The sequence below is a fragment of the Pristiophorus japonicus genome, chromosome 20, assembly GCF_044704955.1.
Source record: "Pristiophorus japonicus isolate sPriJap1 chromosome 20, sPriJap1.hap1, whole genome shotgun sequence".
Taxonomy (NCBI): domain Eukaryota; kingdom Metazoa; phylum Chordata; class Chondrichthyes; family Pristiophoridae; genus Pristiophorus; species Pristiophorus japonicus.
This window is the reverse complement of record NC_091996.1, coordinates 14,050,344-14,070,623: the sequence shown is the minus strand read 5'-3', so window position 1 is coordinate 14,070,623 and position 20,280 is coordinate 14,050,344. Positions and strand designations below refer to the sequence as shown.

The following is a 20,280-nucleotide window of genomic DNA, read 5'->3' as shown; positions in this document are numbered from 1 at the left end:
CCGCTCCAAGCTGTTCAACCCCTCGTTCCGTTCTTACAAAAACTCTGGAACAAAGTCATCAACTTCAATGAAAGGGTTGATGTGTATGGGTGCTGGCTATACAACGCGGAGCCTCTCTAAAGCTCTCCTGGAATCACAGAATGGTTACAGCACAGAAGGAGGCCATTCGGCCCGTCGAGCCCATGCCGGCTCTCTGCAAGAGCACCTCAGCCAGTCCCACTCCCCCGCTCTTTCCCCATAGCCCTGGAAATTTTTTTAATTTCAGCTACTTATCCAACTCCCTTTTGAAAGCCACAATTGAGTCTGCCTCCACCACCCTTTCAGGCAGTGAATTCCAAATCTTAACCACTCGTTGCGTAAAAACATTTTTCCCCGTGGCTCCTTTAGTTCTTCAGTCAATCACCTTAAATCTGTGTCCTCTGGTGCTCGACCCTTCCGCCAGTGGGAACAGTTTCTCTCCACCTACTCTGTCCAGACCCCGCATGATTTTGAACATCTCTGTCAAATCTCTCAACCTTCTCACCCCAGCGTCTCTGGTCTATCCATGTAACCTGAAGTCCCTCATCCCTGGAACCATTCTCATAAATCTTTTCTGCACCCTCTCTAAGGCCTTCACATCCTTCCTAAAGTGCGGTGCCCAGAACTGGACACAATACTCCAGTTGAGGCCGAACCAGTGTTTTATAAAAGTTCATCATAATCTCTGTTTAACTACCAGCTTTGTCACCCGAATCTAGTTTGTGCCCAAACATGGAGTGAAGCTTGTGGCATTAGTCCTAGACTCCAGGAGGACACCAGAATCAATCTGCTATGGTGAACTCCAATAAATGGGAGCTGTCCATTTGATGGGCATCGTTGGGCCTATACTCATTGGAGAATGAGAGGTGCTCTTATTGAAACGTACAAGATTCTGAGGAGGCTTGACAGGATGGATGCTGAGAGGATGTTTCCCCCCGTGGGGGAATCTAGAACTAGGGGGCATAGTCCCAGAATAAGGGGCCACCCATTTAAAACGGAGATGAGGAGACATTTTTTTCTCTCATGAATCTTTGTAATTCTCTACCCCAGAGAGCTGTGGAGGGTGGGTCATTGAATATATTTAAGGCAGAGATAGACAGATTCTTGAACTATAAGGGAGTCGAGGGTTATGCGGAGCGGGCAGAGAAGTGGAGTTGAGGCCAAGATCAGATCAGCCGTGATCTTATTGAATGGCAGAGCAGGCTCGAGGGGCAGTATGGCATCTCCTGCTCCTATTCCTTATGTTCTTGTGTATCGTGCGCTCTCAAGTTCTGATATTTGCCATAGTGTTAATGAAGTAGATCTCGGGCCTTCTCTTCACGATATCTCACACTGATCAATGCAGGAAGGTCCCCGGTTCAACCCCCTGTTCTGTGCTCAGCTCCCTGATCCCATTTGGGGATGGGTGGGGATGAGCAGGGGGGTGGGGGGTCCCTGGGCAATAGAGAGTAAATGTTGGCCATAGCACCTGATCCTCTGAACCCTCTTCGCCACCACACACCCCCACTGGGTAAGCATGTGCATGAACCTTGGGCGAAGACATAAGAATTAGGAGCAGGAGTAGGCCATACGGCCCCCCGAGCCTGCTCCGCCATTCAATAAGATCATGGCTGATCCGATCATAGACTCAGGTCCACTTCCCTGCCCGCTCCCCATAACCCCGTGTTCCCTTATCGGTTAAGAAACTGTCTATTTCTGTCTTAAATTTATTCAATGTCCCAGCTTCCACAGCTCTCTGAGACAGCGAATTCCACAAATTCCTCCTCATCTCAGTTTTAAATGGGCAGCTCCTTATTCTAAGATTATGTCCCTAGTTCTAGTCTCCCCCATCAGTGGAAACATCCTCTCTGCATCCAGCTTGTCAAGCCCCCTCATAATCTTATATGTTTCGATAAGATCACCTCTCATTCTTCTGAATTCCAATGAGTAGAGGCCCAACCTCCTCAACCTTTCCTCATAAATCAAACCCCCAATCTCTGGAATCAACCGAGTGAACCTTCTCTGAACTGCCTCCAAAGCCGGGGTTGTTCCACCACAGTCCAGCAGCCTGTCCGCACTACCCATCCCAGCTCGCGCACACGGAGTGACCACTTGGGCACGGTCCCGAGGACTGCTGGCATCTGTGGACCCCCACCCATATCATCATAGGCAGACCCTCGGAATCGAGGAAGACTTGCTTGCACTCTTAAAATGAATCCTTAGGTGGCTGAACAGTCCAATACGAGAACCGCAAATTCTGTCACAGGTGGGACAGATAGTCATTGAGGGAAAGGGTGGGTGGGGAGTCTGGTTTGCCGCATGCTCTTTCCGCTGCCTGCGCTTGGTTTCTGCATGCTCTCGGCGACGAGACTCGAGGTGCTCAGCGCCCTCTTCCTCCACTTAGGGCGGTCTTTGACCAGGGACTCCCAGGTGTCAGTCCATGTCTAGAGCCACGGCAAAAAGGGGAAGAGGGAAACCTCACTAAATACCAGTCAATCTCGATGGAATTAAACTGCAACGGAACATTTTTCATTGACAGAAAATGGATGCTTATTTTTATATTTGGATAGCAAATATTTATGGTAACCATGGTGCCTCAGCTGGCATGGTCCCAAGGGACGAGGAGATGTGGAGCAGCGAACGGAGAGGTCCTTTCAGTAAACATTATGTCCACAGAAAAAAAGAACATAAAGTTTTTTTTTTCATGGGCTTAAGGTATGGTGTTGGAACTGCCCCAAGTACATGTTTGTGTGTGTGTATGTACGTGTGTATGTACCTGTGTGTGTACGTGTGTGTGTGTGTGTACGTGTGTGTGTGTGTGTGTGTGTGTGTGTACATTACTGAACGATTCCACGAATGGAAATTGTAACCGCAGGTATACTTCCATAAACCTAAGCAGGAAAGAATCCAGTAAATATCATCATGCATAATATACTTTCCAGAAACATTTTGGGATAGCGAAGGGCAAGATGTAGACAGTCCTACATTTATACTGTGCCTCGCCACGCCCCTGAGAATCTTTTCAATGCTCTTGCACACATTACCTTTGAAGTGCAGTCACTGCTATAATCTGTAACCGCAGCTGCCGATATGCACACAGCAAGATCCCACAAACAGCAAACGAGATGAATAAATCTGCTTTTGGGTCGGGGGATAAATATTTTCCAGGACACCGATGAGAACTCCCACTGCTCTTCTTCGAAATAGCGGCCGTGGGATTTTTTCCGTCCACCTGGGAGGGCAGACGGGGCCTCGGTTTTAACGTCTCCTCCGCGAAACACGATGAAAGTGCAGCGCTCCCTCAGCACTGCGCTGGGCGTGTCAGCCCTGGATTATGTGCATCCAGTTTATCCAAAGACTTGGGGGGGGGGGGGGGTGGGGGGGGCTGAAATTCCCTTGATATCGCCGCCCGTTACCACCGGCGATGGGCAGCTAGCGGACGGCAAAGGCCATGCCTGCCAGCCAATTGAGTTGGTTGTTGGTGGAGGCGCCAAGAGGTAACGCTGCACCTTCTAACGCCACCCACCTGGTGATGTCACCCGGCCTGCAGCGCCCCCTTGTGGCCGCTCCCGCGATGTTTGGTTTGTCCGGGGGGGGGAGGGCCTAACGGCCCATACAGCCTGGGAAAAACGTGGTGTCAACATGGCGGATCTTGGGCGGAATCGCCCAGAGACGGTTTTTTTCTGTATTTATTTCAGCTTTTATTTACTAGCGGGTAAGTGTGGGTCGGAGAGGTTTTTGTGTTTTTTTTTGGTCCCCGTTTTTCCAGCTCCCATGCCGTCAGCTTCCTGTCGGGAAATTCAGCCGGCCTCCTGAGCTCCCGCTCGAGGGTGAGTGTGCAATGCCACCTTTTAGCGCGGCTCTCTCATCTTTGGGCGTAAAAACTGAATTTGCCAGTTGGAGCCTGCACTTAACGCCAGGCGGTAAAATCCCTCAAAAATGGCGGTACCAAATTTCGACCCTTTAGTTTAAGAACTGCACTCTCATCCATCCCCAGGTTACCTTGCAGCGACTGGCAGCGAGCAGCAAGCAGTGTTTGTCTGATTACTCTCCCGGGAAGCGCCTTGCGGCGTTTTACCATGTTATCATCATCATAGGCAGTCCCTCAGCATCGAGGAAGACTTGCTTCCACTCCAAAAATTAGTCTTGAGGTGGCTGCACAGTCCAATACGAGAAGTACAGTCCCTGTCACAGGTGGGACAGATAGTCATTGAGGGAAGGGGTGGGTGGGACAGGTTTGCCGCACACTCTTTCCGCTGCCTGCGCTTGATGTCTGCATGCTCTCGGCGATGAGACTCGAGGTGCTCAGCGCCCTCCCGGATGCACTTCCTCCACTTAAAGCGGTCTTTGGCCAGGGACGCCCAGGTGTCGGTGGGCATGTTGCACTTTATCAGGCAGGCTTTGAGGGTGTCCTTGTAACGTTTCCGCTGCCCACCTTTGGCTCGTTTGCCATGAAGGAGTTCCGAGTAGAGCGCTTGCTTTGGGAGTCTCGTGTCTGGCATGTGGACAACGTGGCCTTGCCCAGCGGAGCTGATCGAATGTGGTCAGTGCTTCGATGCTGGGGATGTTGGGCCTGGTCGAGGACGCTGATGTTGGTGCGTCTGTTACCACGTTAAGGGCACTGTTGTTGAGAGCAATCGATTGGCTTGCAAGCTTGAAGCTCCTTGACTCAGCAGCCATTGTGTAAACATTTCTCAAAGCGGGGAATCGCTGTTGCTGGGGCAGAGCGGGCACGAGACGTCGTCGCGAGGGAAACCCCAGTCATGTGAAGCAACGCGGACTGAGGGTAAAAATAAACCCAGCGACCAAACGAGAAGTGGCCTCGAAGGAACTGGGCCTCCCGAAAATAGCTGCATTGGGGCGGGGGAGCAAGGGGAAGTATTTGTGCATGCTGACTTAGTGGAAGTTTTTTGTGGTCGCAGCCTCATCATAATTCACCAAACCTGCTGAGAGCCAACTGTCATAAAATTAGCAACCGTTCTCCTGAAACGTGGAAGTCCCAACAGTGGAACTCGTGCTGAAACTGGTCAGCAAAATAAAAACACATGCAAGCACTAAGAAAGAGAGCAACAGAACTGGCTTCAGTTAGGTTCTGTGCTGCCTTGATTTTCTTTCCCTGACTTTCACCTGAAGGCGTTGATCCCATAGGCTGAACTCCCATTCCCCCCTCACGCCCCCGCACCCCCCCCAAAAAAAATTAGTTTGCCCATTTGGCCATTCATAATAAGCAATCTATTCAAATTAAACCAAAAATAGCAACAACAAAAACTTGGGTTTATATAGCACCTTATTCCATCGCAACTTGCTTCACATTGTGAATTACTTTCAAAGTCCAGCTCCTCCAATTCTGGCCTCTTGCACAACCCTGATTATAATCACTCAACCATTGGTGGCCGTGCCTTCAGCTGCCTGGGCCCCAAGCTCTGGAAATCTCTCCCTAAACCTCGCCGCCTCTCTTTCCTCCTTTTAAGACGCTTCTTAAAACCTCCCTCTTTGACCAACCTGTCCTAATGTCTCCTTATGTGGCTTGTTGACATATTTTGTCTGATTACGCTCCTATGAAGTGCCTTGGGACATTTTATTACATAAAAGGCGCTATATAAATGCAAGTTATTGCGTTGGCAAACTCAGCAAGCACCCTGTGCCTGGTATATCCCACAAACAGCAATAAAATAAACAACCAGTCAATTTGGTTAAGCAACGCCTCGATTTCAAAAGTCTTGTCCTTGTTTTCAAATCACTCCATGGCCTCGCCCCTCCCTATCTCTGTAATCTCCTCCAGCCCACAACCCCCCGAGATATCTACGCTCCTCTAATTCTGCCCTCTTGAGCATCCCTGATTATAATCGCTCAACCATTGGTGGCCGTGCCTTCTGTTGCCTGGGCCCCAAGCTCTGGAACCCCCACCCTAAACCTCTCCGCCTCTCTTTCCTCCTTTTAAGATGCTCCTTAAAACCTACCTCTTTGACCAAGCTTTTGGTCATCTGCCCTAATTTCTCCTTCTGTGGCTCGGTGTCAGATATTTTGCATCACTCCTGTGAAGCGCCTTGGGATGGATGTTTTACCACGTTAAGGGCGCTCTATGAATACAAGTTGTTGTTGTCTCTGGTGGTATGAGAGAGGAGGCCCAATTTACGTTAGCTTCTGACACCTCGTCCTTCGCCGACGGGTTCAGCTAAACTAATATGGCAGGGGGATGGGAACCAATGCAGGGAGACAGAGGGAAACAAAATGGAGACAGAAGCAAAAGACAGAAAGGAGATGAGTAAAAGTGGAGGGCAGAGAAACCCAAGGCAAAAAACAAAAAGGGCCATTGTACAGCAAAATTCTAAAGGGTCAAAGTGTAATAAAAAGGCAAGCCTGAAAGCTCGGTGCCTCAACGCGAGGAGTATTCGGAACCAAGGAGAGGGCTCTGAGCTAGTTAGAGTGGGTGAGAGCATAGATGAACAGGACCCCAAGAAAGAATGTAAAAGGCAGGAGGCAACAGAGCAGAGTAGCACTGGGGTAAGTGTAAACCACAAGGTGATAGGAAGGGACAATATGTATGAATATAAAGGGGCTGCAGGAGGGGTCAAAACTAAAATCATGGTTTAAAAATTAGTATTAAAACACTCTATCTAAACGCACGCAGCATTCGAAATAAAGTAAATGAGTTGACGGCACAAATCATTACAAATGGGTATGATTTGGTGGCTATTACAGAAACGTGGTTGCAGGGTGGCCAAGACTGGGAATTAAACATACAGGGGTATCTGACAATTCTGAAAGATAGACAAGAAGGGAAAGGAGGTGGGGTAGCTCTGTTAATAAAGGATGATATCAGGGCAGTTGTGAGAGACGATATTGGCTCTAATGAACAAAATGTTGAATCATTGTGGGTGGAGATTAGAGATAGTAAGGGGAAAAAGTCACTGGTGGGCATAGTTTATAGGCCCCAAATAATAACTTCACGATGGGGCGGACAATAATCAAAGGAATAATGGAGGCATGTGAAAAAGGAACGGCAGTAATCATGGGGGATTTTAACCTACACATCGATTGGTCAAATCAAATTGCATGGGTTAGCCTGGAGGAGGAATTCATAGAATGCATACGGGATAATTTCTTAGAACAGTATGTTACAGAACCTACAAGGGAGCAAGCTATCTTAGATCTGGTCCTGTGTAATGAGACAGGAATAATAAACGATCTCCTCGTAAAAGATCCTCTCGGAATGAGTGATCACAGTATGGTTGAATTTGTAATACAGATTGAGGGTGAGGAAGTAGTGTCTCAAATGAGCGTACTATGCTTAAACAAAGGGGACTACAGTGGGATGAGGGCAGAGTTGGCTAAAGTAGACTGGGAACACAGACTAAACGGTGGCACAATTGAGGAACAGTGGAGGACTTTTAAGGAGCTCTTTCATAGTGCTCAACAAAAATATATTCCAGTGAAAAAGAAGGGCAGTAAGAGAAGGGATAACCAGCCGTGGATAACCAAGGAAATAAAGGAGAGTATCAAATTAAAAACCAATGCGTATAAGGTGGCCAAGGTTAGTGGGAAACTATAAGATTGGGAACATTTTAAACGACAGCAAAGAATGACTAAGAAAGCAATAAAGAAAGGAAAGATAGATTACGAAGGTAAACTTGCGCAAAACATAAAAACAGATAGTAAAAGCTTTTACAGATATATAAAACGGAAAAGAGTGACTAAAGTAAATGTTGGTCCCTTAGAAGATGAGAAGGGGGATTTAATAATGGGAAATGTGGAAATGGCTGAGACCTTAAACAATTATTTTGCTTCGGTCTTCACAGTGGAAGACACAAAAACCATGCCAAAAATTGCTGGTCACGGGAATGTGGGAAGGGAGGACCTTGAGATAATCACTATCACTAGAGGGGTAGTGCTGGACAGGCTAATGGGACTCAAGGTAGACAAGTCCCCTGGTCCTGATGAAATGCATCCCAGGGTATTAAAAGAGATGGCGGAAGTTATAGCAGATACATTCGTTATAATCTACCAAAATTCTCTGGACTCTGGGGAGGTACCATCGGATTGGAAAACAGCTAATGTAACGCCTCTGTTTAAAAAAGGGGGCAGACAAAAGGCAGGTAACTATAGGCCGGTTAGTTTAACATCTGTAGTGGGGAAAATGCTTGAAGCTATCATTAAGGAAGAAATAGCGGGACATCTGGATAGGAATAGTGCAATCAAGCAGACGCAACATGGATTCATGAAGGGGAAATTATGTTTAACTAATTTATTGGAATTCTTTGAGGATATAACGAGCATGGTGGATAGAGGTGTACCGATGGATGTGGTGTATTTAGATTTCCAAAAGGCATTCGATAAGGTGCCACACAAAAGGATACTGCAGAAGATAAAGGTTCGCGGAGTCAGAGGAAATGTATTAGCATGGATCGAGAATTGGCTGGCTAACAGAAACCAGAGAGTCTGGATAAATGGGTCCTTTTCGGGTTGGAAATCGGTGGTTAGTGGTCTGCCACAGGGATCGGTGCTGGGACCACAACTGTTTACAATATACATAGATGACCTGGAAGAGGGGACAGAGTGTAGTGTAACAAAATTTGTAGATGACACAAAGATTAGTGGGAAAGCGGGATGTGTAGAGGACACAGAGAGGCTGCAAAGAGATTTAGATAGGTTAAGCGAATAGGCTAAGGTTTGGCAGATGGAATACAATGTCGGAAAATGTGAGGTCATCCACCTTGGGAAAAAAAACAGTAAAAAGGAATATTATTTGAATGGGGAGAAATTACAACATGCTGCGGTGCAGAGGAACCTGGGGGTCCTTGTGCATGAATCTCAAAAAGTTAGTTTGCAGGTGCAGCAGATAATCAGGAAGGCGAATGGAATGTTGGCCTTCATTGCGAGAGGGATGGAGTACAAAAGCAGGGAGGTCCTGCTGCAACTGTACAGGGTATTGGTGAGGCTGCACCTGGAGTACTGCGTGCAGTTTTGGTCACCTTACTTAAGGAAGGATATACTGGCTTTGGAGGGGGTACAGTCACGATTCACTCGGCTGGTTCCGGAGATGAGGGGGTTACCTTATGATGATAGATTGAGTAGACTGGGTCTTTACTCGTTGGAGTTCAGAAGGATGAGGGGTGATCTTATAGAAACATTTAAAATAATGAAAGGGATAGACAAGATAGAGGCAGGTTGACACCTCCAACAATGCCACCTCCTCCAACCAACCAAGGAGCACCTCGAACGAGCTCATTCACACCAACAACATTAACAAATGGCAGCAGTCACTCGCCCACTGCATTGAATGGGGCACCGTCTCCTCCAAATGGCTTAAGTAATGGAACCTCTTCTTCTTCCTCACTGGCAAATCAGCAGCTGCCACCAGCCTGCGGTGCTCGACAGCTCAGCAAGCTGAAGAGGTTTCTAACGACCTTGCAACAATTTGGCAATGACATTTCACCAGAAATTCGAGAGAGAGTACGAACCTTGGTGCTTGGGTTAGTGAATTCTACCTTGACAATTGAAGAGTTTCATTCCAAACTTCAAGAAGCTACGAATTTCCCTCTCCTGGTTGTTTCTACTGGTTGTTTCTACTGGTTGGGGAGACTAGAACTAGGGGGCACATTCTCAAAATACGGGGGAGCCAATTTAAAACGGAGTTGAGAAGGAATTTCTTCTCCCAGAGGGTTGTGAATCTGTGGAATTCTCTGCCCAAGGAAGCAGTTGAGGCTAGCTCATTGAATGTATTCAAATCACAGATAGATAGATTTTTAACCAATAAGGGAATTAAGGGTTACGGGGAACGGGCGGGTAAGTGGAGCTGAGTCCACGGCCAGATCAGCCATGATCTTGTTGAATGGCGGAGCAGGCTCGAGGGGCTAGATGGCCTACTCCTGTTCTTAATTTTTATGTTCTTATGTTACTAACTGGGAAAGATGATGAATGGTGATTGGGTGAGTTCTACCCGGGCACAGGGGAGCCGATTCATTCACACTCTGCTGGTGTCAAATGATTACATTCGACGGACTTTGCTTTTACCTTGCCGGCTCTGCCACCTTGCACCTTCTAGTTTCTGAGCAGCGTTCAGTCGAGCCACTGTACACAGTATTCTACCGACTGTCCGAATTAAGAATAGTCTTGGCGATAACTGAAGACAAGGCGCACATCTGTGCGTTTGTGATGTCTTTTAGCGAGGGGAGCTATCAGTGAGTTACAGCGGACACTGATCAGGGGAAAATTCAACGAAGGAATTTCTCCTCATCTCAGTCCTAAATGGCCGGCCCCTTATTCTGAGACTGTGACCCCGTGTTCTAGATTCCCCAAACCATCATAGACAGTCCCTCGGAATCGAGGAAGACTTGCTTCCACTCTTAAAATGAGTCCTTAGGTGGCTGAACAGTCCAATACGAGAGCCACGGTCCCTGTCACAGGTGGGACAGACAGTGGTTGAGGGAAGGGGTGGGTGGGACTGGTTTGCCGCACGCTCCTTCCGCTGCCTGCGCTTGCTTTCTGCATGCTCTCGGCGATGAGACTCGAGGTGCTCAGCATTCTCCCGGGTGCACTTCCTCCACTTCGGGCGGTCTTTGGCCAGAGTCTCCCAGGTGTCGGTAGTGCGTGGCATTTTATCAGGGAGGCTTTGAGGGTGTCCTTGAAACATTTCCTCTGTCCACCTTTGGCTCGTTTGCTGTGACGGACAACCATGCACACAGTGATAGCTCACTAACGTTTGACTGAACAAAGCCACGAGTGCACAACAGGTGATTGTGGTGTTAGGGACCGTCCCTAAATTTCATCCTTCCCCACAAAAGTTCAAAGACGCACGTCTTTACTTTTCTCCCCCAGCGTGCTTCTTCCCCCTTGAAGGTTCAGTGACGAAAATTGTCCGTTTGATGTAACGCAAACCGTACATGGGAATATGAATCCCCTTTCAAAGAGTCTCCTTTGCACACCGAGTGAAAGGGATGAGATTTGTAGATGGTCCCTTATAGCGATGATGCTTCCAGATGCGTGAGATGGGAGACCAGAGAGGCCAAGGAAGTGTGTATTGTGTATCAAACCGCGCCCGCTTGGATCCTGAAAGGCGGATTCATTATTGTTTATTTGAACAGGTTTCATTACCAATTAGTTCACCCTCTTCTGTTGTTACAGCCCTGTGCCCGCTGTTTGATAACAATGCTCTAGAAATGATAAGGGCCTTCAGTCCACAGTATTGGCATCACCTGTTTCCCTCTGACTCCATGGACATTTTTCTCCCTCTCAGAAAAGTGCTGGCTCCTACTTGCAGTTGCCAACCCTCCTGGATTAGCCTGGCTTCTCCAGGAATTAATAATTAAACTCCTGGACTTTGCCGGGAGAAAAATCACTGTTGCATTAAAAATGTAAGTGTTTTTCAATTTCTTTGAACACTTTTGTTTATTGGTTATAAAAATATTGGAAATAGGGGTAAAAGGCTGTTTGACAGGGTGAGGCAATTGGAGGCGAGGTGATGGGGAGGCATCATGTGATGAAACCTCCAGGAATATGTCCAACCAGAGTTGGCGACTCTACTCCTATTGGGATACAGTATGTTCATCCATGTGGTCCGTCTTTATATGTGGCCTTGTTAATTGACAGAGGCCGACTGATGGAAGGACATCCCAACCAAGCCTGACCTCATCAGAGAATCATCATAGAAATTTACAGCATGGAAGGAGGCCATATCGGCCCATCGTGTCCGTGCCGGCCGACAAAGAGCTATCCAGCCTAATCCCACTTTCCAGCTCTCAGTCCGTAGCCCTGTAGCTTACGGCACTTCAGGTGCACATCCAAGTACTTTTTAATTGTGCTGAGGGTTTCTGCCTCTACCACCCTTTCAGGCAGTGAGTTCCAGACCCTCTGGGTGAAAACATTTCCCCTCAACTCCCCTCTAAACCTCCGATAAATTACTTTAAATCTATGTCCCCTGGTTGTTGACCCCTCTGCTCAGGGGAATAGGTCCTTCCTATCCACTCTATCCAGGCTCCTCATAATTTTATACACCTCAATAAGCTCTCCCCTCAGCTCCTCTGTTCCAAAGAAAACAACTCCAGCCGATCCAATCTTTCCTCACAGCTAAAATTCTCCAGTCCAGGCAACATCCTTACCTGCTACGCCCGCGCACTCCAGCACTAGGACGCTGTGTGCCACCTGGTTGAGGTCAGCTGACTTTTTATGCGTCACACTGTGCAAACAAAGAGGAATATAAAAACATATTAATACATTTTAGGAACAGGGAAAGGCCATTAGGCCCAACCAGCCTGCTGCTTTGTGACAAACCCATCCCCATCTCTGGCAGCTGAAGCTGTTGCGATAGTAACCACTTGACCTGGGTCAGCTTCTGTCGGCCTCCTTCACAATCTTTCAAACTTCAGTGAGGTCACTTTTGAAGTTTCCTTCTTTTTGTTCGAAGAAGTGACTATTGTAGCAGTTGCGAGATGGGATGGCAAGTACAATTTGTATCTAACAGCAGGGCTTTTAATGAGGAATATCGTGCCCGTATCACCATGGCGATGTCCTCCCCCACTTGGCAATGGCTGTCTAGCCATCCATTCATTTTTGGGGGCAGGGCAAACAACAGGGGACAATTTAATTACCCAGAAATCACCTTGCTCAACCAGTGGGAGAGCCAAAGCTGAACATGGTCGTTACAGAGTGGCTTATTGATGTCACGCTGGGCACTCTTTTTGTTACCGCCCCCCCCCCCTCCCCATCTTATGGGACAAGCTGCTTTCAGCTTCCGTTCCCTTGAAAAAAATGAAGAGCAACAGTCTTTATTTCTGTCTCCCGCCCCCGAATTGTGAGAGAAACCTTTATTTTTAAACGCCTTAGTCTCTCCACCCCAACCCCTACCTCTTCTGAAAGCACTGACTCTCGCTGGGTACAGATGCCGGTACAACATTCAACTTGACATTGTTCAGGGGTGAGCCAAGACCTGGGCAGGCTTGATGGGCCCTAACTGGCCTCTCCCCTTGTTCCTTATGCGTGTTCCTCTTTTGTTTTAAGTTCCACTCCTCGTTGACGAGTTAGGACCTTGTAATGTATTTGCTTCATGGGTTCTTTGCTTAAGAATTCATAGCAGCACATTGCTATTAAGAACTAGTTGGTTTATTGACAAAGGTTCAACAATTATACCACACACTACCAGTGCATCCACTAGGCTCACAATTGCATGCCTCATCGTGGCTGACCAAGACCCAACTGGCTGGGGTTTTATTGAGTCTTGTGAACATCACATGACTGGCTAAGCCACTCACCATGCAACAGCTCTACAACTATTTTAAGTTGAAACAATAAATCAAATGCCCCCTTATAAAAGAAGCACTAAAACCGACAAATTAAACAAATTAACTTTTTATAATATTGATTCAAATTCAAATTTGGTTGCCCAGGGTGATGATGCACTCCAGTCCCTCCGGCGCCCACCTCTTGCGGAAGGCCGCGAGCGTACCGGTGGACATCGCGTGCTCCATCTCCGGGGACACCCTGGCTCGGACGTAACCGCGGAAGAGAGGCAGGCAGTCGGGCTGAACGACTGCCCACTGCCTTGGCCAGGCCCAGGAGCAGTCCTACGAGGAGGCCTTCCGACCTGCCCGCTGCCCTCCACACAGGACGCCCAAAGATCAGGAGCGTGGGACTGAAGTGCAACCAGAATAAACCTGTGAGAATACTCACAGGTGCATACATTACAGACGCAATGCGCCGATGGTAGCCAGGGTCTCGCAAGAGTGGCCCCTTGGGGTAGGGGGAGGAGGGAACATCATCGAGAGCGCCCGCTTATGTTAGACCAGCATGTTCCAAGTGTTATGTCTTGGTGTGTCAATTAGTTGCACACCCTGGAACCTCAAGGCGCTGCGTACGAAGGTTGTAACCCATGTTCCCATTAATTTGCCTTTATCTCAAGCACACAATGGGAGCAGGTCACAGTGTTCTGATTTAGGTTTTAGCTACTAAACAAGCCCAACAGCATTCAGAGTCACACAGCCCCTTTCCAAACCCTCCCGGCCCTGTGAAATTCAAACAGGGCAAAGCGCTGAGTGTAAAAAAAAAAAATAATAATAAAATCTATGCACAAATCCAGCTGAGTTGCCCTGGGACTTCACGGGCCGGCGTGCATCGTGACAGTGAGCGCCGGCGGACTATTCGGCCGCGGGGAGCATCGCACTGACACCGATTGATTTCCCTTTCAGAGCGCTGCGCAGGAGATTGGCGAGGAGACGGAAGACGGCGCCATCTATACGATAACGCTCAGGAGAGTGCAGGTGCACCAGGCGGCCAGCAAAGGGCAGCGATGGCTAGGGGTAAGCAGCGTCGGGACACAAATTACCACGTGGACTCCCGCAGCGCCGGGAGATGGGAGACCTCACTGTCCTCCACCCTACCCCACTGCTCGGCTTTTTATTGCTGAAATTCCCCGGTTACCATCAGTGTCCTCGCAACGCTGACAGCACTGCTTCAATTAAATGTTTTGCGGAGAAGTCTTTTAAATTTGAAAGAATAAGGGCGAACTTTCATTTCAGGACGGCACAAAGCACTTTAGAGCCAATGAAGTACTTTTTGAAGGGTGCTCACTGTTGTAATGTGGGAAGCGCGGCAGCCAATTTGTGCACAGCAAGCTCCCACATACAGCGATGTGATAATGACCAGATAATCTGTTTTTTGGTGTTCGTTGAGGGATAATATTGGCCAGGACACGGGGTGCACCTCCACCGCTCTTCTTCAATCTTTTACATCCACCCGAGAGAGCAGACGGGGCCCTCGGTTTAACGTCTCATCCGAAAGATGGCACCTCCGACAGTACAGCGCTCCCTCAGCACTGCACTGGGAGTGTCAGCCTGGATTATGTGCTGCAATCCACGCATTAAAAGCACCCCCGTGGTGCAGGCCGTAAGTGCACCGCCTGTTGTGCAACTGATGCATAAACACCGGGAAAGTCCCACACTACACCTGTGGCCGAGGCGGTGAGTGTCGGCAGTGTATCGCACCATTCGAGCTGCCACAGCCATGTTCACAGTCCGCACCTGATGCCCACGTGAGCAGTGCACCTGTCGTGGGAGGGGGAGGTGAGACACTGTATAGTGATCAGGAGCGGGGGGGGGGGGGCATCACTGCATCAGGAGCGGGGGGGGGGTGGGGTGGTCACTGCACCATGATCAGGAGTGGGGGGGGGGGGGGGAGGGGTGTCACTGCACCATGATCAGGAGGGGGGGGGGGAGGGGGGTCACTGCACCATGATCAGGAGGGGGGGGGTGGGGGGGGCGGACACTGCACCATGATCAGGAGGGGGGGGGGGGGTGTCACTGCACCATGATCAGGAGGGGGGGGGGTGTCACTGCACCATGATCAGGAGGGGGGGCGGTGGGGGGGGCGGACACTGCACCATGATCAGGAGGGGGGGGGGGAGGGGTGTCACTGCACCATGATCAGGAGGGGGGGGGGAGGGGTGTCACTGCACCATGATCAGGAGGGGGGGGGGGAGGGGTGTCACTGCACCATGATCAGGAGGGGGGGGGGGAGGGGTGTCACTGCACCATGATCAGGAGGGGGGGGGGTGTCACTGCACCATGATCAGGAGGGGGGGGGGGTGTCACTGCACCATGATCAGGAGGGGGGGGGGTGTCACTGCACCATGATCAGGAGGGGGGGGGGGAGGGGGGTCACTGCACCATGATCAGGAGGGGGGGGGGGGGTGTCACTGCACCATGATCAGGAGGGGGGGGGGGAGGGGTGTCACTGCACCATGATCAGGAGGGGGGGGGGTGTCACTGCACCATGATCAGGAGGGGGGGGGGTGTCACTGCACCATGATCAGGAGGGGGGGGGGGTGTCACTGCACCATGATCAGGAGGGGGGGGGGTGTCACTGCACCATGATCAGGAGGGGGGGGGGTGTCACTGCACCATGATCAGGAGGGGGGGGGGGTGTCACTGCACCATGATCAGGAGGGGGGGGGAGGGGGGTCACTGCACCATGATCAGGAGGGGGGGGGGGTGTCACTGCACCATGATCAGGAGGGGGGGGGGGTGTCACTGCACCATGATCAGGAGGGGGGGGGGAGGGGGGTCACTGCACCATGATCAGGAGGGGGGGGGGGGTGTCACTGCACCGTGATCAGGAGGGAGGGGGGTGTCACTGCACCATGATCAGGAGGGGGGGGGGGGGTGTCACTGCACCATGATCAGGAGGGGGGGGGGGGGTGTCACTGCACCATGATCAGGAGGGGGGGGGGGTGTCACTGCACCATGATCAGGAGGGGGGGGGGGTGTCACTGCACCATGATCAGGAGGGGGGGGGGAGGGGGGTCACTGCACCATGATCAGGAGGGGGGGGTGTCACTGCACCGTGATCAGGAGGGAGGGGGGTGTCACTGCACCATGATCAGGAGGGAGGGGGGTGTCACTGCACCATGATCAGGAGGGGGGGGGGGGGTGTCACTGCACCATGATCAGGAGGGGGGGGGGAGGGGGGTCACTGCACCATGATCAGGAGGGGGGGGTGTCACTGCACCGTGATCAGGAGGGAGGGGGGTGTCACTGCACCATGATCAGGAGGGAGGGGGGTGTCACTGCACCGTGATCAGGAGGGGGGGGGGGGTGTCACTGCACCATGATCAGGAGTGGGGGGGGGGGGAGGGGGGTCACTGCACCATGATCAGGAGGGAGGGGGGGGGGGTGTCACTGCACTATGATCTGAAGTGGGAGCGGTAGCCAATTTTCTTCCCCTATAACCCAGCGTTAATCGTACAGTGTCAGCTGTGGCTCAGTGGGTAGCACTCTCGCCTCTGAGTCGGAAGGTTGTAGGGTTCGAGTCCCACTCCAGGGACTTGAGCACAACATCTAGACTGACACACCCAGTGCAGTGCTGAGGGAGCGCTGCACTGTCAGAGGTGCCGTCTTTCGGATGAGACGTTAAACCGAGGCCCCGTCTGCTCTCTCTCAGGTGAAAGTAAAAGATCCCATGGGCACTGTTTTGAAGAGGAGCAGCGGAGCTCTCCCCGGTGTCCTGGCCAATATTTATCCCTCGATCAACATCACAAAAAAAACAGATTATCTGGTCATATAACATTACTGCCTGTGGGAGCTTGGCTGATACGTATCCCACATTAGACTTCAGAAGTACTTCGTTGGCTGTAAATTATTTGCGACGCCCTTTCTTTCACCACAGACCCATTAGCGCTGCCGCACAGTTGAACTGGAGGCTTTTCTGGTTTCTATTGTGCAGCCGCTCCCTGGATAAACTTGCCTGAGTCATTGAGGGAGCTTCATTTAGGGCTCTAATAATATTCTTGTTATTGTTCGTGCTGTGCCAAACAACAATGGACAAGAAGCTCGTAGTGTTCCTGACTATTTGAACAGGGTGATAACAGGGTGTTCAGTTCGCTCCCGAGTGCGTTGGACGGTTGCAGAATGTCCTTCTCACAATCTTGACTGCCTCGGAACCTGGCAACCGCCCATGTCAACATGACGTGCCTTTCCTTCCCCCCCCCCCCCCCGATAGGTGGAGAGTGAGTCGGCCATGAACCTGTACGAAACGTGCAAAGTGCGCACCATCAAGGCTGGGACGCTGGACAAACTCGTGGAGTACCTGGTGTCAGCCTTCAAAGGCAACGACTCAACCTACGTCACCATCTTCCTGTGCACCTACCGAGCCTTCGCATCGACCAAACAAGTGTTAGACCTGCTGCTCAACAGGTAACTGCAATGGACAGGGTGGACCGAGACATAAGAACGTAAGAACTAGGAGCAGGAGTAGGCCATACAGCCTCTCGAGCCTGCTCCGCCATTTAATAAGACCATGGCTGATCTAATCATGGACTCAGCTCCACTTCCCCGACCGCTTCCCATCCTCATCACAGGCGGTTCCTCGAAACGAGGAATACTTGCTTCCATTGTCAAAAAAGGGATGAGTTCACAAGGGTTTCCATGAAGGACCTAATATTCCAGGACCTGAACTACATCGTGAAGGATGGAAGGTGCCTGTGCGTGGATTTTTTTAACATGTGTTGACCTTTGCACACCAGCCACCACACGGGCTTGACAGAGCTAAGTCTTGGTCCAGTGGCAAGGGTTATCCAAGAAGACTGGAGACCTGCTCTGCTGCACGGATCTAGTGCGCACACATAGCGCAGTGTGGGCTGGCCCGTGCTGCCCCTGGGCCCCTGGCCCCGAACTCCTGCCTCTCCTGGGCCCCGAACCCCCATTACCCTTTATTCTCTTATCGCTCATACCAGAACTGAGAGGTTTAACCCATCAGGAAAGACTGAATGTGCCAGGGTTCTTTGCTCTAGTGTGGTGACCTGATAGAGGTTTTCAGAGAGAGAGTGCAATGAGGGTTCACCAGACTGATTCCTGGGTTATGGGGGGGGGATTGTCCTATGAGGAGAGATTGAGTAGACGAGGCCTATATTCTCTAGACTTTAGAAGAACGAGAGGTGATCTCATTGGAAAAATACAATATTCTTACAGGGCTTTACTGGGTAGATGCAGGGAGGATGTTCCCCTTGGCTGGGGAGTCTAGAACCAGGGGTCACAGTCTCAGAATAAGGTGTCAGTCATTTAGGACTGAGATGAGCAGAAACCTTTTCACTCAGAGGGTGGTGAATCTTTGGAATTCTCTACCACAGAGGGATGTAAAGGCTCAGTCTTTGAGTATATTCAAAACAGAGAGCGATAGCTTTTTGAATATTTTACGGGATCAAGGGGTTTGAGGACAGTGTAGGAAAGTGGAGTTGAGGTCGAAGATCAGCCTTGATCTTATTGATTGGCAGAGCAGGCTCGAGGGGCCGAATGGCCTACTCCTGCTCCTAATTCTTATGTTCTTATGTTAAGATTATGAAAGGGTTTGATAGGGTAGACGTAGAGAAGATGTTGCCACTTTGTGGGGAAGACCAAATCTAGGGGCCATGAATGTACGATAGTCACTAATAAATCCAATAGGGAATTCAGGAGAAACTTCTTTACCCAGAGAGTGGTCAGAATGTGGAACTCGCTGCCTGAAGGAGTCTTGCAACGAACAGCATAGATATATTTAAGGATGAAGCTAGATAAACACATGAGGGAGAAAGGAATAGAAGGTGAGATGAAGAGGGCTGGGAGGAGGCTCGTGTGGAGCATAAACACCGGAATGGACCAATGAGCCGATGGCTCGTTCCTGTGCTGGACATTGTATGTAACCAGAAGATTCCACAGAGTTGCCCGTGGTGATTTAAGGTGATGAGACACACACCAAGGCTCCACAATATCGTCCTTGAGGCCAGGGCTGGAATACAGTCAGCCGGAGTTGCCATGCTAATGCTTCTCCATTCTTGCTGAGTCCTCGCTTGAAGAATGGCCATTTGGGTGGAGGTATCACTTGGTGGAACTATAGCCCGGAATAAGTCACTGACCCCTTGTCCTGGACCAACTGACCCAGTACAAGACCCATGGACCAAATTTGAGACCTTTGGGACAGGACAACCCAATCACCCACTGACACGGCCCACAAAGCTCTTAAATCCTTTCTTTTCAAACAACATTGACTCCTCTGTTCTATCTCTCTCTTGTATCTCACAGATATGGAAACTTGCATCAAATGAATGGAGACATATCCAAGCTTACACCAGACGACAGGGTGGAATTGAAAAAGTAAGGGCTTCTTCTGCTGGTAGTTCTTGCCGTGCCGCGTGAGTTCTTGATACCCAGAATGCCGAGTAACGAGTTTGCTATTACTTGCCGCATTCTTAAAGGGGCAGTGTCTCCAAATTTGAATATTCTTTTGTTTGGGAAGGCCAAACCATCCTTCTGGGAGACATCAGCTTCCACGTTTAACTCCTCCGCACGTTTGCGCTGTGACGGGGAAATGGGCCAAGGTTGTTTACGTCTCTTTCAATGCTGGTAGTAAGTTTCACATACATTTGGAAACCATTTGTATCTAATTGAACTTTGCCAATAAACAAAGGTCGACAATTCTTCAAAGGAGCCAAAGGTTGAGGATGAGTAATGCAGGGTGTAACAATAGACTGATGTTCTGAAGATTGGGTTTTGTTGCAGAAAGAAACACCGCAAAAGCTTCCTCCCGAGATTTGTTAGTGTAGCTTCCATGATCGAGTGTGGATTGTTGCCACTCTGTGAAAGGAAAGGGCTTGTCGAGCCAAATGGACCTCCTCCCTGCATGCTTTCTCATGTCCATGTGCCCTGTACGGTCTCTCCTTGGCCACCCATAAATTGGAGCTGTAGCAACCAGCCCTTTTTGGGGACTCGCAGAAACCACCTATTGTTCATGACCGAGTGCTGACACGCTTCTCTCCTCTTCTTTC

General features: G+C 50.0%; 1 protein-coding gene across 5 annotated transcripts in view; it reads left to right on the top strand.

Annotated features, from left to right (window-relative positions):
- Nucleotides 1-20,280, top strand: part of LOC139233169 (ral guanine nucleotide dissociation stimulator-like) — a 136,393-nt gene that overhangs the window by 72,864 nt on the left and 43,249 nt on the right. For 4 of the 5 annotated variants that reach the window (XM_070863764.1, XM_070863769.1, XM_070863767.1 and 1 more), the window contains exons 2-4: nucleotides 14,177-14,287; nucleotides 17,484-17,677; nucleotides 19,538-19,609. In XM_070863764.1, the coding sequence (XP_070719865.1) occupies nucleotides 14,177-14,287; nucleotides 17,484-17,677; nucleotides 19,538-19,609 (377 nt within the window). Of the gene's footprint in view, nucleotides 1-11,294; nucleotides 11,351-14,176; nucleotides 14,288-17,483; nucleotides 17,678-19,537; nucleotides 19,610-20,280 lie in introns of those variants that run through there. The other variant, XM_070863768.1, reaches the window with a different exon arrangement.